The sequence below is a fragment of the Rhipicephalus microplus genome, chromosome 3 (genome assembly GCF_043290135.1).
Source record: "Rhipicephalus microplus isolate Deutch F79 chromosome 3, USDA_Rmic, whole genome shotgun sequence".
Classification (NCBI taxonomy): domain Eukaryota; kingdom Metazoa; phylum Arthropoda; class Arachnida; order Ixodida; family Ixodidae; genus Rhipicephalus; species Rhipicephalus microplus.
The window spans coordinates 164,370,963-164,385,033 of record NC_134702.1 but is presented as its reverse complement, the minus strand read 5'-3'; the positions used below and the strand labels follow the sequence as shown (position 1 = coordinate 164,385,033).

The 14,071-nt window shown below is 43.6% G+C and overlaps 1 protein-coding gene across 1 annotated transcript; it reads left to right on the top strand.

Annotated features, from left to right (window-relative positions):
* The first annotated feature begins 227 nt into the window (after nt 1–227).
* On the top strand, nt 228–12,550 carry LOC119184727 (glutathione S-transferase 1). Its single transcript, XM_075890446.1, has 5 exons — nt 228–554; nt 5,532–5,590; nt 6,895–7,036; nt 7,915–8,085; nt 12,350–12,550. The coding sequence occupies exons 1-5, from the start codon at nt 414–416 to the stop codon at nt 12,485–12,487; spliced, it is 651 nt and encodes a 216-aa protein (XP_075746561.1). The 5' UTR covers nt 228–413; the 3' UTR covers nt 12,488–12,550.
* Nucleotides 12,551–14,071: the final 1,521 nt, after the last annotated feature.

Below are 14,071 nucleotides of genomic sequence, written 5' to 3'. Positions count from 1 at the left end.
AATTTTGCCATAGCTTGTACGCAGGGCCTATATATATCAACGCATCCCACGCGGCTTCCGTGCGTCTAAGAAGCAGACCCAGCACCGAGTACACTGCGCGCCACAGCGGGCGGTTTGCGCTCAGCGAACTGCAGCATCCCGTGCGACTCCCCCACTCCGCTTCTTGTTCTTTTACTACAATCGGTACTCTCTCCTTGGCAAGAGAGCTGAAATCTCCGGCTGCGTGAACGACCTTGCCCGCCACGACAGCTCCTCCGAGGGAAGCAGTGGGAGAGAGAGCCTCTGGGCAGCCACGTCGACGCCTCCTTGCCCCAAGGACGCCATCCGGAGCCACACCTCCCCCAGTGAGACCAAGGCAGGAACGGAGCGCTCACGTAGACCGGCATTATAGACCGATCAACACCGGCGCACCTATGCCTTACACGCTGTACAACGTCTACGGCAGCCCGCCGTGCGCCACCGTGCGCATGCTAGCCAAGCACATCGGCGTCGATTTGGAAGTGAAGAACTTGGATCTTTTCAAGGGGGAGCATTTGACGCCGGAATACCTCAAGGTACGTTAGGTGGGGGCAGACGAGTCCCCGTCCGTGAAAACCGGAGTCGTGCTGATGCGCGCCGTGCCACGAAACTCGAGCTGATGACCAGACTTAGCAGCGTTCTGTTTTAGTTACGAATCAGCGCGTATATCGATCAATATGTGTGGCGAAGTGTTTTATGTAATTTTAATCAAAGGCCAGCTATTTCCCTAGAACAGGTACAATTCTTCTGTTTATGACAACTAAACTTAGTGTCATGGAGCTAGGAATGAACATATTCAACTAGTGCTGATATGATGCAATCGTCCCAGCGTCAACAGGCAATTTTCAGCAAGATGGGATAATGTGCGAGTTACAGCTTCATGATGGCTACAGTGCGTCAGACACAGAGACAAAGAAACGGAAGGAACAATGTGCCGCGTTTCGTCCGCTTATTTGATTTTTGCGTATGTCTGACACTTTGTAGCCACTACAACGTTCTTTTCTGCTGCGTACACCATTTACTATAGTCAAATGCACGAATAAAAGAGCTACTAACAACACAATATTTAACAATAAAAAAAAAGACACAGCACCCTGAGGCTTCACGTAGGTGGTCACTTGGTAGTCTTGATTTCACTGGAGGTAGTTAATTTATTTATTAGCGGAATATATTCAGCTTTCCACTGATCAGCTCTTGGACGCACGCCTTTTATTCTGCTGGGTACAAGAACCACAGATTACTCGTGAAGACCCTAATTGCAAAGAGCTGTGGTGACTGGTGGTTGAGGGCGAAAAAAATCTATGAACACTTGACCGTTGACAATCATCCCACAAGTGAATTAGTCATCAATGTTTGCATACCAGTTATTTGTCTTAATACGTTAAACATTCTTGGTTACTTTCTGCAATTTAGTACGCCCACTCTGTTCTATGGTTTTTGGGGTTGAGCAGCTTATATATGATTAACTCGACAGAAAACTTACTGGTTATGTGGTAACTCTGCAATCGGTGTTGAATGATGAGCAATGTTACTGAGAAGTTCCTGGCGAACCAAGGTGGACAAACAGAAAACACTGCAGTGGTGTATGCGCAGGTAGCGAGTGATGCCGGAATCAACCGAGCGTTGCACATACCATATTTTGCACAATTATTCGGTAACGAAGCTGTCATTGACAAGGACACTTTCTCTGAAGACAGTTCCTCCCCATTTTGCTAGCATCGAAGTGGAGCGTACTTTGTTGGGTTAGAAGTTATGCGTTGCGTCATCGTGTGACTGTTTTCTTAACAGCATGAAGAGGGGGAAGCATAAAAACCTGCTGCGCACTCTCACATCTAGACAGCGCGTTATGCCGACACTCTTACAGCCAGAGCCACGTTGCGAAATCCTCTATATGAAGGCTACTTCACCGTAATTGCATTGGCACAGCGGCCAACAAATGGTTAGTCCCAGATGCGTTCGCCATTCATGGCGCACAACAACCAAATCGTTCATTCCTCAGCCGACTGGCAACATAAGTGGCAGTTGAAAACATTATTCTGCAGAAGGACATGTGTGCTGTTAAGCGCACAGAGAGAGAATGGGGGTGCAGGTGGGTGCACTTCTCCCGCTTTTTCTTTGGTGTCCAAAAACGCCCCTAGAAGCTAGCAGCGTGATCCCTCGGTGCAATGACGGTCGCCTTGCACTCCACCCTCCCTTTTTTCTCTTTTTTTTTTCTTTACTGCACAAATCGTGGTGCTGTCCGTGATGCCATAAAAGGAAACCTAAATTTGGAAAAATGAAATAAAAGCTCTCGTGAAAAATTTGCGCGCTTTATCTACAGTGATAAACGTGAACCGAAACTATCAAGACCGAAAATGCAGCCTAACATTTTACAACCTGTTATTTAACGCTGTTGTACACACAGACATGTTCTGAAACAGCCACTAGCAAGCGTACGTCTTTCACTTGCGCTGCGAAGTTTGCATTTAGTTTCTGCTAAATGCTTAGCTTGAACACGCGTAAAGGCGAATTCCAAGGTATTTAACTAGTGTATACGATCCAAAGCTTAACTTCGGTCGCTGCTTCTATATGTGTGCCTGGTTGTTGAACGAAGTACCAGGTTCACTCCTATGTACAACTGCAGTGTGTAACAAAGAGCACAGGTGCAAGCAAATTCACAGCACGTTTTCAAGGTTCTTTGTTATAATTGAAGCTGAGGTATGTGATCTCCCGCGTGATGTCTCAAAAGCTATCGAACTTATGCCATTTATGCACCTAATTAATTTAAAAGTGTTACACAAAAATGCACATCCTCACAAAATTTCCTTTATTTATGTGCGTGTAACTTCAACAGCAACAATTGTAGCAACAGATATAGGTTGTAAATTACGAACGGGATCCCCTTGCGTATAATTACTTCGAGCTCATACTGATTTGGGCCAAGTTTACTGCTTCTGGCGTGGTTATACGGCGCATTTTATTTATATACTTCATCTGTCCACACGTCGCTAGCACCAATTGCATTTAGTCGTAAGAAATAAAATGTTATTTGCCAAAGCTTCATTTGTATTCATTTTGCTTCCGCCTCAGATTACTATGTTCAGGTCAATTACGATTGTCTAAAAATATTCCCATTATTAGGCCATTTGATGGAAAAACTTTCATCGGTAGTGATGATTTGTTTACACCTTCAGTAAAGGAAATACTGGATGTTAATCCGTAGCGAGATTATTCAACCGTCGCTGATTGTATGAACGGAATTGGAACCATCCCATCAGATTGAATTTTTTCGAATGAAATTTTATTCACACAAGATAATTCAACAAAAGCATCAATTTAACCCTTCAACTCATGCTAATATCAAGTGCAAAGTTGTCATCGAAATACGAAGCATAAGCTATGTGTAATTTTGATAGATAATTATTTATTTGCTAGAGTTATTGCCCGTGTACTAATGGTCGACCTGTCTCAGGTATACAAAACAGAACAGAGCCTAATAAAAACTCAAGACAGCAGCGCCATGAAACTTATTCAAGTTTGCTCTTGACTGTAGCCTTTAAATGCGAAAGTGATTTGAAAAGTATTCAAGGTTATTTATAATGTGTTACATCGGCGCCTGCCCGAGCGCATTCAATGCAATAAACCAGTCTGTACACATCTGCGGTGGTGGCTGCATGCCTCGCCGGCCATGTCAATTCTACCTTTTAAGGAGGTGTGTCAAGTTGCCCTTGCTAATTTCAGTTCTTCAATGCTGTGAAAAAAAATGAAAACTTAGATTATCCCAGTTTTCTTGCGTTTTAGTTTCGATTCAGATGATCAGCACAACGCCCGGTTATTTTAATGACAGTTATGTCTGCAGGAGGCGCCAAGTAAAATAGTGAAAACGAAGGTGTTGCTGTTTTATTTCGTGGATGTCGATAATGTCCACATTTCTTTTTTTAATATATTAGACGTTTTCACTAAACGTATAACCTTTGTATAGGTGTTTTTTGTGTGTGTTTGCATTTCCGTGTGTAACGTTTAAGTGGTTTAAATCCTATTGCAGTTCTTAGGCATCCGCGTGTAAAAAATTCATGGGGTCCCAGATGCACTAATTTAGGATGACCGAGAGGCATACTGATTCTTCGCAATCGATGTACTGATCCTGTCCCGCCACTACCAGAAAGCTTACTGCACTTAACGCGGTTGTCCATTGCACCTGGGGTTGTAGGCGAGGCAAGCTTTCTCAACCTCAGCTGTTTTTGCACGGCCTTCAAGATAGGCACACCCCTGAACAAGCTGCAATGTTGTGTAAGGGCGTCATCACGTTACCTAACGTCGCATGACATAACGTGACGTAACGGCGCGAAATTACGCCTCGAGTCTTGGCGGCCAGTGACGTTAAGAAGACGACACGTGCCGATGTCATTGCGTGTAGATTTTTTTTTTGCCTCATTCGTCTTGATGTCACTGACGGTCGACGCGGACGCGAGAAGCCGGTCAATTTTCGCGTTTTATGGGGCATCTAAGGATTTAATCTTGATATACATGCGCGTTCGATGCGCTTCCCTTTAGAACTCAGTTCCCAAATGAGTGTACTGGTATAAAATATTTTTGTATTACAGTCTGACCCTGTTGTCTTTTTTGGTCAATCTTCAGAAAGCAATCTGAACAGTGATTGCTAACGCGTTTCGAGGGGCATGCACGATTCATATCCTAAAGGGCCATTCACCAGGCCCCCAAAATACAAAAAAGAGCGCAATATTCTTACCTGATATTCTCGTCCTTCTTAGCGCACTACTGTGGTGTAGACAGTAGTTTCCGTGACATCTACAGCGTACGTGCTCTCGATTCGTTGATATACGCGAAAGATCACATGTGATTTGTCTCCTGCACTGCTTTGCCATGCAGCCGCCCACCCGTTCTTCTTTGTCTCGCATGAAATCGTCCACAATAAGCCGATCCAACTTCACTTTTTGTGTTCACAGCTGCGCAAGCGGTGATAACAGCATGCAGCCGAGAAGCGCGAAATCCTGATAGGCTCTAGCGCTTAGTGCTGGTATTGTTCACGTGCATTCAAGAACTAAGGAGCGAGAAGGATGCACCGAGTGTAAGAAGGAGATGAGAAAATCACTCCCTCCTCTTTAAACGCAAGGTGGCGAGTGGCCCTTTATGCTATTGCTTGTGATAGATACTTTCAACAAAGCTTTGTATACATTAGGAATTTTCATTTGTCTGGAAAGTGAAAATTTCTTCCGGCTCGCCTCAAGGAATACCGATTTGATTGGTACTGAACACACCAGCTGCCACACTGCATGCCTCAAATCAATATATGGCACGTGATTGCTTTTTAGGTTTTCAATGCTGAAGGCCATTTCAACGCCGATTGCACAGCTTGTGAACAAAAGTCTGACTTGACATTTGTCAACTACCTGAAATATTTGTGCACAAACCGTAGTAGTAGTGTTGGGCATATTTCATGCAATCTATATACGCAGCTCATGTGAAACTGTTGGCACATCTGTTCACACGCCGCTCCTTTCCTTTTATGGCAGCTGAATCCCTTCCACAAGGTACCTACCTTTTCTGACGACGGCTTCATTATATATGAAAGGTGAGTTTTGTGTATATAATATTGAATTTCCCCAATCTCTGTGATTACTACTGAAATATCCAAGCATGCCTCACTAACAGAAGGAATACCCACGATCTAGTCAATCATTTCTTAGTTTAAAAAAGTGCGGAAAGAGCGCATGGAAGATTTGCTAACATCTAGCCTGAAACGAGTTTACGCAAGGCCGTTCGATACTCGCGTATTGATGTTGGAATCTCGTATTCATTCGTATGCTTTTCCTTTACCCATTTGTTTAGTCATTCAGTAATGAACAAACATCAGGTCAGAGGCAAAATTTTGTTTCTGTGTAAAATATATGTCCTACCGGGAGTAAACGAATGATTGCTTTTAATTGTTTCGAAATAAACACTGATGTTACAAAAATCATGAGCTGAAAGATTTTTTAGTTAACTTTGTCTTTACGTGGGACTGTGACGGGTGAGTGACCCAGTCGCGTTCCGCAGGATCAAATAATTATTATTTCTTTCTTCATTCTTTCCTTAACTTTGAGCGAGGGGTCTTTTTCCACGCTTCCGTAAATGCAAGCACGAATCAGTGTTGTAATTCTGTCACAATGCTACTTACGAGTGTGGGTATATGGAGCCCACGACATTTATTTGTGATGCGGAGGGCCCGATAAATTGATATGTTAGAACAAGGCAAGCTTTTCAGGTGTTCATGACCATACCCGTGTTCTGGTGCGCACGTGGGTATTACCCACAACTCTTTAAACGCGTAATTTAAAAGCTGTTCATAAGTATTTAGTAGCATTCATAAGCCAGCCTATGTAAATATACAAACAAAAATGCCTTCCTAAACACGTTTTGATTGAAAGGCACACTCGTGCAGCAGCGAGGCACCCGTTTCGGACTTTTTAATTTCCTAAAGAAAGCAGCATGCTCGTTTGAACGTTGCAGCGGGTGACTTCGAACGAGTCTCGCTGCTTGGCGTTCTGTACTGGGGGCCTAAATGTACAGACGGGCTCACTGTTAAAGGAAACACCTTCGTGAGCTGCATGTTTAGATTTCGCTATCTTACAGAATCATAGCGGCTTAGATTACTTGTGTCACGAGACTACTTGTGAATGAAAGTTCTGACTCCTTTTGACAGACTGTTGACTTGCATGAAGAACGTTTTTTTTTTTTTAATCCACTGGCTCTTGGATGGCCATGAATGTTGATGGTGTGCATTCGAGCATTCCCTTCAACGGTGGACCATCCTGTACATGCACGTAAAGCGTTTCCTATTCAACCCTCGAAAAGTTTTTATTTTTTCTGAATAACGCACGCCTTTTTTTCTCGCAGTTCGGCTATATGCTACTACCTGCTCAGAAAGCACGCCCCAAGTTCCGACCTCTACCCAGACTGTCCCAGGACTCGCGCTCGTGTCGACCAGGCTCTAGCCACGATTACCAGCACCATACAGCCTCACTACTTCAAGTTCTTTGTAAGTATTTGTGTACGTTGAGCACGTGTCACTGTCCTGCTCTCGGATTGATTTTTTTTCTTCCCCTTCTTGCTCCTAATTTCCTTTCTTCTACCTCAATAAAATTTACTCTCCATCTTTTTATTCTGAGCAACTGAAGCAGGAGCTCATTTCTTGTGTACATCATGCGAAATATTTAATTCTTCAAAAAATCTCACAAGAAACCTCCGCCATATGCACACATCGGGGTTTGATTTTCTCAAAAAGCTGCGTGTCCTTTATGTACGAAAGCAAGTTAGTCAACTTAGGCTTGGCAATACTGCGCGTTTGAATATTTTTTAACTGGTATGTCTTTGTTGGCCACAGTCAGCCACGTCCACCGCAAAGCCACATACGATTATGGGCATCAGCCTAAAAAAAATACACTTGAGTGTGCTTTGTTTTTCTGTACTGTATACTGCATCTTTCTAATCGTAATAACTGTCTTCCGTTACATATAGTCATCTTTCGTAAGAAACAAAAGGCCGAGGTCGCAAGAGGTGGTTGTGTTCCAGTGCATTTTGCTCTTACCTGTTTATTCCTTGACCACAGTGTGTCCGGGGGCTGTTCTTTGTTTTCGTGCTTGCTAGTATATTGGCGCTTTTAATCGGGACTATGTCTTGGGAACCGAGACATATCACAATACAGGCAAATAAAGAGAAATTTTCTGGAGAGGAGAACGGTACTTCCCGAAGGCTTTCCATCCCCTATGAAAATTTCGGAGCTGGTGGTCCAGCCCCCTTCCCTGTCATCATTTGGCTGTGGGCATGGCACAAAGTGCAGTCTGTGTAACGACAGGTTGCTGGTCGGCCAACAGCGGCGTCTGAATGTCACTGTTGAAAAATAATCTGCTCTTTCAGAGACCCCGCTTCTACGAGTTGACGAAGCCTACACCAGAGGATGTGGAGCAGTTTGAGGAGAACGTGATCAAGGGATTCGAGCACGTGTTGGGAGAAGGAAACTACGTGCTGGGCGACAAGCTCAGCCTCGCTGACCTCAGCTTGGTGGCTCACCTTACGCTTGTTTTCGAGGTAAGCAGTGAGCTTAAAACTGTTTGGAGCTGTGTATCATTGACCTGCTCAGCCAGGTAGCCTCAAGAAAATTCTGCGTATTATGAGTCTCATGGCATGTTTTATTTCTGTTTTTATACAAAAAGGGGCAAAGCAGAATGGGACGATCTTGTAATATAAAACAATGCAACTTTTTTAGATCATGTGGATTTTCATTTCTGGTACGATCCGGTCAACCCGTTTTACTAAGCCAACGTAATGGAAGGATAAACTCTTGAGACCTCAACCCTACTTGTTTTACTGGACGCCGTTTTTAGGTAACTATAGATAGCAAATGGGCAGATCATTGAACAAGGTATTTTCAGGCGCGTAAACAGCATAGGTCGAATAAACAGCATGGTCCGCACGGTATATGTGAACTGGTAGGGAATCTCCCGTAGTAGTTCATGTGGGAAGTAGTAGGTGGATTGCTGTCACCGTCACCGTCTACGTATGGTGAATGAACGAACGGTAAGAGAGAACTGAAACATAAATTCTAAGGGCACATCTGGAAGATGTAGGAACCATAGAAATTCAAAATAATACGAACTATAGAGCAAACTCTAGATATAGTGTCTATAGGAGCTGCAACGCATGGTGCTTCAGCGAGCATGGACATTGTGAGTGGTACACAGATGTGCCTTGTCCTCGTACTTTAAAGTTCCTGTTGCCTTCACGTGGCTTGAAGCTGCTTTGTCACAAAAGATTATTTGTCAAAGGCTCAGCAGTGTGCTTTACCACCTTGACATTTTAGGCCTAATATTTGAAATCCGGTCATGAACTTCTAACTGGTTCTTTATTTTCTCCAAGCAAAACCAAAACCAGCAATAAAGGAAGCCACAAATGTGGTTGGCCATACGCAAGTACGAAGACTAGACAAATTCGTGTACTACCCATCATTTGCATAGTCGCTAAATAATTGCAGCACCAGATTTCTCTCTACTTAATTTAGGGAAACTCTTAGGTAGCGACGTCATGCGTTTACCCTACATGACACACTGAATGTCATATTTTTGAAATGTGTTGCTCATACCACCTGATGATGATTGTAGAATTTTTCACACGAAAGTCTTTATGCAGGGATTCTGCAACCACTTAGTGACGCATTTCCGTCTCGGATGTGATGTGGTAAAGTTAATGCTGTCACATCGGAAAGAAAAATGCATTCAAGAAAAATTTACAGCATATCCATGGCGTGAGTGATAAGGGGGACGAAGCTTCCGTCCGTCTGTTTGTTCGTCTGTCCGCTTCTATCACACTAGAGCATACATCCAACGGAGACTTCGTTACACTCATCACCAACCACTCCGTGAATATGCTGTAAATTTATTGTACCAATGCCACCTGTCCTCTCTAATCGTCAACTATAAGAAAACCCCTAACATCATCTGGTGATATTATTTCCAGGGACACATTCACAAAGGCCATCTAGTGAGCCATTCATAAACTAGGGGGGCTATGCACATACTACATACAAACGGAGGAGAGATCCACCCACATCCTAAGCAGCTTCGTTCCTAAAGTTTTTCTCCGCTGGGCGTCGATTATCTCGCATGAGGGAAAACAACTGAACGCGCCCAATGCTCTACCAACTGAGCTATTGAAGCACATTGCGAACACAAGTTCTCTCTTGCTCCGTGCTCTCTGTTGCTGAAGTGGGCGATGTTGCCTTTTAGAATGCGGCATGACGCAGTAAAATCATAGGGTTAGAGATTGTGGGCCAGTATGCAGTCCTAAAGGTCATGGTAAAAGCTTTAGGGTTAAACCTTCTTGGTATGAGTGAAAGGCCCTGATCGAATGAGCATCGGAGAGTTGCTGACGCGGTTATGTTTTTTGCCTATCACTTCGTATTAGGGTGGGACGGCTCATTGTTGAAGTCGTGCAGCTTGCACATGTGCCATTGATGTTGCACCACCGACTACAGTGAGTGTGATAGCGCCGGCCTATTCAAAATAAAACTGCCGCAGTGAGCACTGCAGCAGGGAAACAATGTTGGCGGGCAAATGGTCGTACCTTGGTGAAGCGAAACTAAGGTGGGCATTCGCGGCTCAAGCTCCAAACCTCTGCGACTTGTGTTGGTCATGCGCAGTATGCAAGTGCATTGGCGTAGGTTTCAGGAGGGCACACTGGGCTGTTTCTTTCTATAACTGGCGATCTTTGAACAGGTGCATATCGAGTAGCTGATTTTAGTGTCGGCTTGTTGATATCATCTGTGTGCGCAATAATGATACGCTGTGTGCAGGTATACAATAATATCTTTAGTTACCACAACAGTTAAATCATGGTCGTGGGTAGTACCCGTCACAATAAAGATGTGTCACTAGAAGTCGACATGGCTTTTTCTATGCTAAGCGGTTCTATAGCTGCGAAACGCCAGTAGAACTTTTTCAAGGTCTCAAATATGTATACACAGTAAGCTCATTACTATTATGAAGACTTGTTTCACTTTGGTGTTATACCGATTCCTATGAAGGAGGGATCAGCAATGTTTTTTTTTCAGATACGTTCGCTTTTACCGCAGCAAGAATAAGAAAGAGTGAGATACAATGACTTGAGAAAGAAGCATGATTTGGTATCTAAATAGTCTGCTTGCACTTACTGCAAGGCAAAATTTCTTGCAGTCGATAACAAGCGGTACAACGGCCTACGAACAGAATAGCACAATAGTTGAAAAGCTCACATTCCCCAATCAAAGAAGACCCCTGGACAAAAAACACCCGTGAAACGATTACTGTGGCAGCCTTACTTAAGTGCAGCGATTTTTGTTCAGCTTTACACGCACTCTATGTCGAAGAGAAAGGGCATGTGGGTACCAGATGGCATACATAACAGCCTTAGGTCACAGGAATGATTATCTACAGATTATCTGAGCTAGTTTAGCTTCTACGAAATGAATTCCACAAAGAAATATCGCATGGTAGATACGTGTGACAACACCGCACAAAATCGAGCGACGTCCTACTGATCATATATAATGCGCTGAAGTAAACACAAGACCACACTCACAGACTTTCTCCGGAACCCCCACCCCCTCTCTTTCTGTTACTATACCGTAAATTGTTGCACTCGAAAATTCAATTAGGTGCCAGATAAGCCCAAAGGTAAACGTATAGTTCTCGTTCCCATGTACAAAACTAAAAGCATTTGAAAACATTCACTAAATTTTTGTTTTTCATCATTGCCCATACGCTCTGTCGATGACCGCTTTTCATTAGACATTGCGGGGCGGATATGAATTGACCTTGTAATCAGTGCGTATAACTTTCTATCATTTTATAGGAAATGCATTTTGCTTAGTCAAATTGTTGTACATGGCTATTGAATTGGTAAAGGATCCACTTTCTCGGACGATAGCACCGTCAGTCGCTGGTATGACTAGGTTGATTTGATGTTTTCCATTCACGATGACGGCCAAGACCCGCAGCTGAAATGATTTCGAAGAAAATAAAGGATAACCCGTATCATTCCTTTGCGGGTGAACAGAGAGGTGGCGGGGCGGCTGGTACGAAACCACGACTCAAGCCGTTCTACTAACTCTTCATGTCTACCGCATGCAATTCTATCGCGTGATCTCTATCGCGATAAGCGCTCATCACGCGTGTCGAGCAATGCGTATTCTGGCCATTCAGCGGAATCGACTGACTAACGCATTCTGCTGACTGACTACAGTCTATGCGACGTTACCAGAACTGTGCTTCAGCTACAGAAATGCACAATAATATCGGCATATTGCTGATTCTGAGTTCTCATTGATAATATAGTTACTTCAGCCACCGACCGTGTTTGAGCGAATTCATCAATGTGATGAAGTACCGCACCCATAAGTAAGTCTTCTTTGATCTGTTTTCGTATTTTTGCGGCCTTAGTTGAAGCACGTCATCTGTATTTTATTTAGAAGCCAACTAAGCAGTTCCATGGAGCGGGCTAAACAGTTCATTGCTTCGCCGTCGTGAATTACCGTCACATGTGTAAGCTGATCAGTCCTCTGACATATAGTCGAGTACCTCCCAACAAGGCCTGCTGTAGTGGGCGTAACTGAAAAACGTCTGACTTCATACACAGAACCTGAAGCTCCGCAAAAGGTAACCACATCTGTGAACCTTACGCAGAGGTGGGCGAAAAATGAATTGGCGCGGTTATTGTTTTACCCTTGTAGTGCATGGTGTGTCTGAAGTGTTCTTGCCACTTTTTATTGTTACCTCGCATTATAAAGGACGGCGCTGACAACTACTTCTATCACTCGCAGGTTCCTTTCCTGAATGGCGATAAGTATCCAAAACTGAAGGCATTCTACAACCGCCTGAAGGCAGAATTGCCGTACTTCGAAGAGGTGAACCGGCCAGGAATCACCGGCTTGAGTACGCTTACCGCCGATCTGAAATAGATGCCCGGGACAGCAATATTGGTGCATTTTTTTTTAATAAAAACATTCTCTCTACTTTCAAAATCAATTTTTACTTTCTTTTAAGGATAAGGGGGACTTTTTTCTATTTGTTGCCATTTCTGGGCGGCTCGTGTTGTTGTAACTGAACAGGCAGTAGGCGAAAAAAATATTTCTTGACGATAGCTTGTTCTCAAAAACGACTCTGCGCTCTATACAACAAAGGCTCACGGAAACAATTCGGGAAAATCACAGTATTTCACTGCAAATCGTATAGCTTACCAGAACCATTAAACACCGCCAATTAGAAACACATGCGGCCCCTTTGCAAAATGTTGCGAGACTCTGGGAAGTCACGTAGTTTGAAAAAGACTTATTTGAACAGGACCCTCAATTAGGTCTCTGAAGTATTGAACCAGGACGTCGTTCTTGACGACTAGGTTTTTTCGTTCAATATGATTTTTTTTTGGCTGCTACCTTTTTAGTTACAGCAGGCCACCGTTGTCGCCGATGAAAGATGGCAATAAATGTACATGTTTCCAAGTTCTTGTTATGAGCTAGCTGGATGCAGCCACAATTCTGACCCACGCGTGTTTGCGGTATGTTCAAATAAATTTTGTTTGCTGTTATCATTCTTTAAAAAGGTACAGCAATTATGATGCTGTTCTCTAAAGGTGTTATAATAGACAGTTATGGTTTACTGAGCTTTGTATAGGGTAGCGGGCTTACCGGGATAGTGGGATGTAAGTGAGCGTGCGAAGTAGCTTACGTGACCCGTACCGCTACCCGTACGCCAGCTATTTCTCGAATTTAACGATACCGTGTTCGCGCAGTGTAGCGTATGTACACATGGCGACGCTTTCGGACACCCTCTTCGAAGTGAATGCGGCGTAGTTATTTAAAGATTCACTCTGTACGCAGCAAATGACTGTTTAAAATGGCTTCGCTTGCCTTTATTAAACTTCGAAGACCAAGTATTTCAGATAAGTTCACGCAATTTCTGAGATAGCTTCCTAGTTACAACGTCTTCAGGCCCAACTAGATAATTATTGTAAACTAATGAGCACCATGAAAGTTTTCGCGTCTTATGTGTAGTTCCAGTGTATTTACTTTCTTTATTAATAAAGTAAACATTAACATTGCTTCGCGTGGTGACACATTTACATATTCTGTTTTTTTTTTCTTTTCACTCTTGTTTAACTTAATAGATCTTATCAGCTGCAGCACGTAAACCATGTAAACACTTTCTCACTAAATTGTTAGACGCTGTCCACAACGAACGTTTGCTGAATGGTAAAGCTATACTCTTAACTCCCGCTATTACCCCCGAAGGTAAACTATACCTGTTCATTTAGTGTTAAAACTTTCCTAAAGATTCGCTGGTTAAGTTCAGGAGTTCTACGCACGCATGGCCACAGTTTATAAATATAAAGCGGCTGTAGGGAAGCCTCCTAACTCTGAAATGGGTCGAACTCTTGCGTACCTTCTAGTGGGGCTACCCAACAAGGACGCCGCTCGCGCTGAGAGCCCGTGCTTGGCTGTGACTGTCGCCATTATATATACTCGCTCGTTGCCGGCTTATAAACG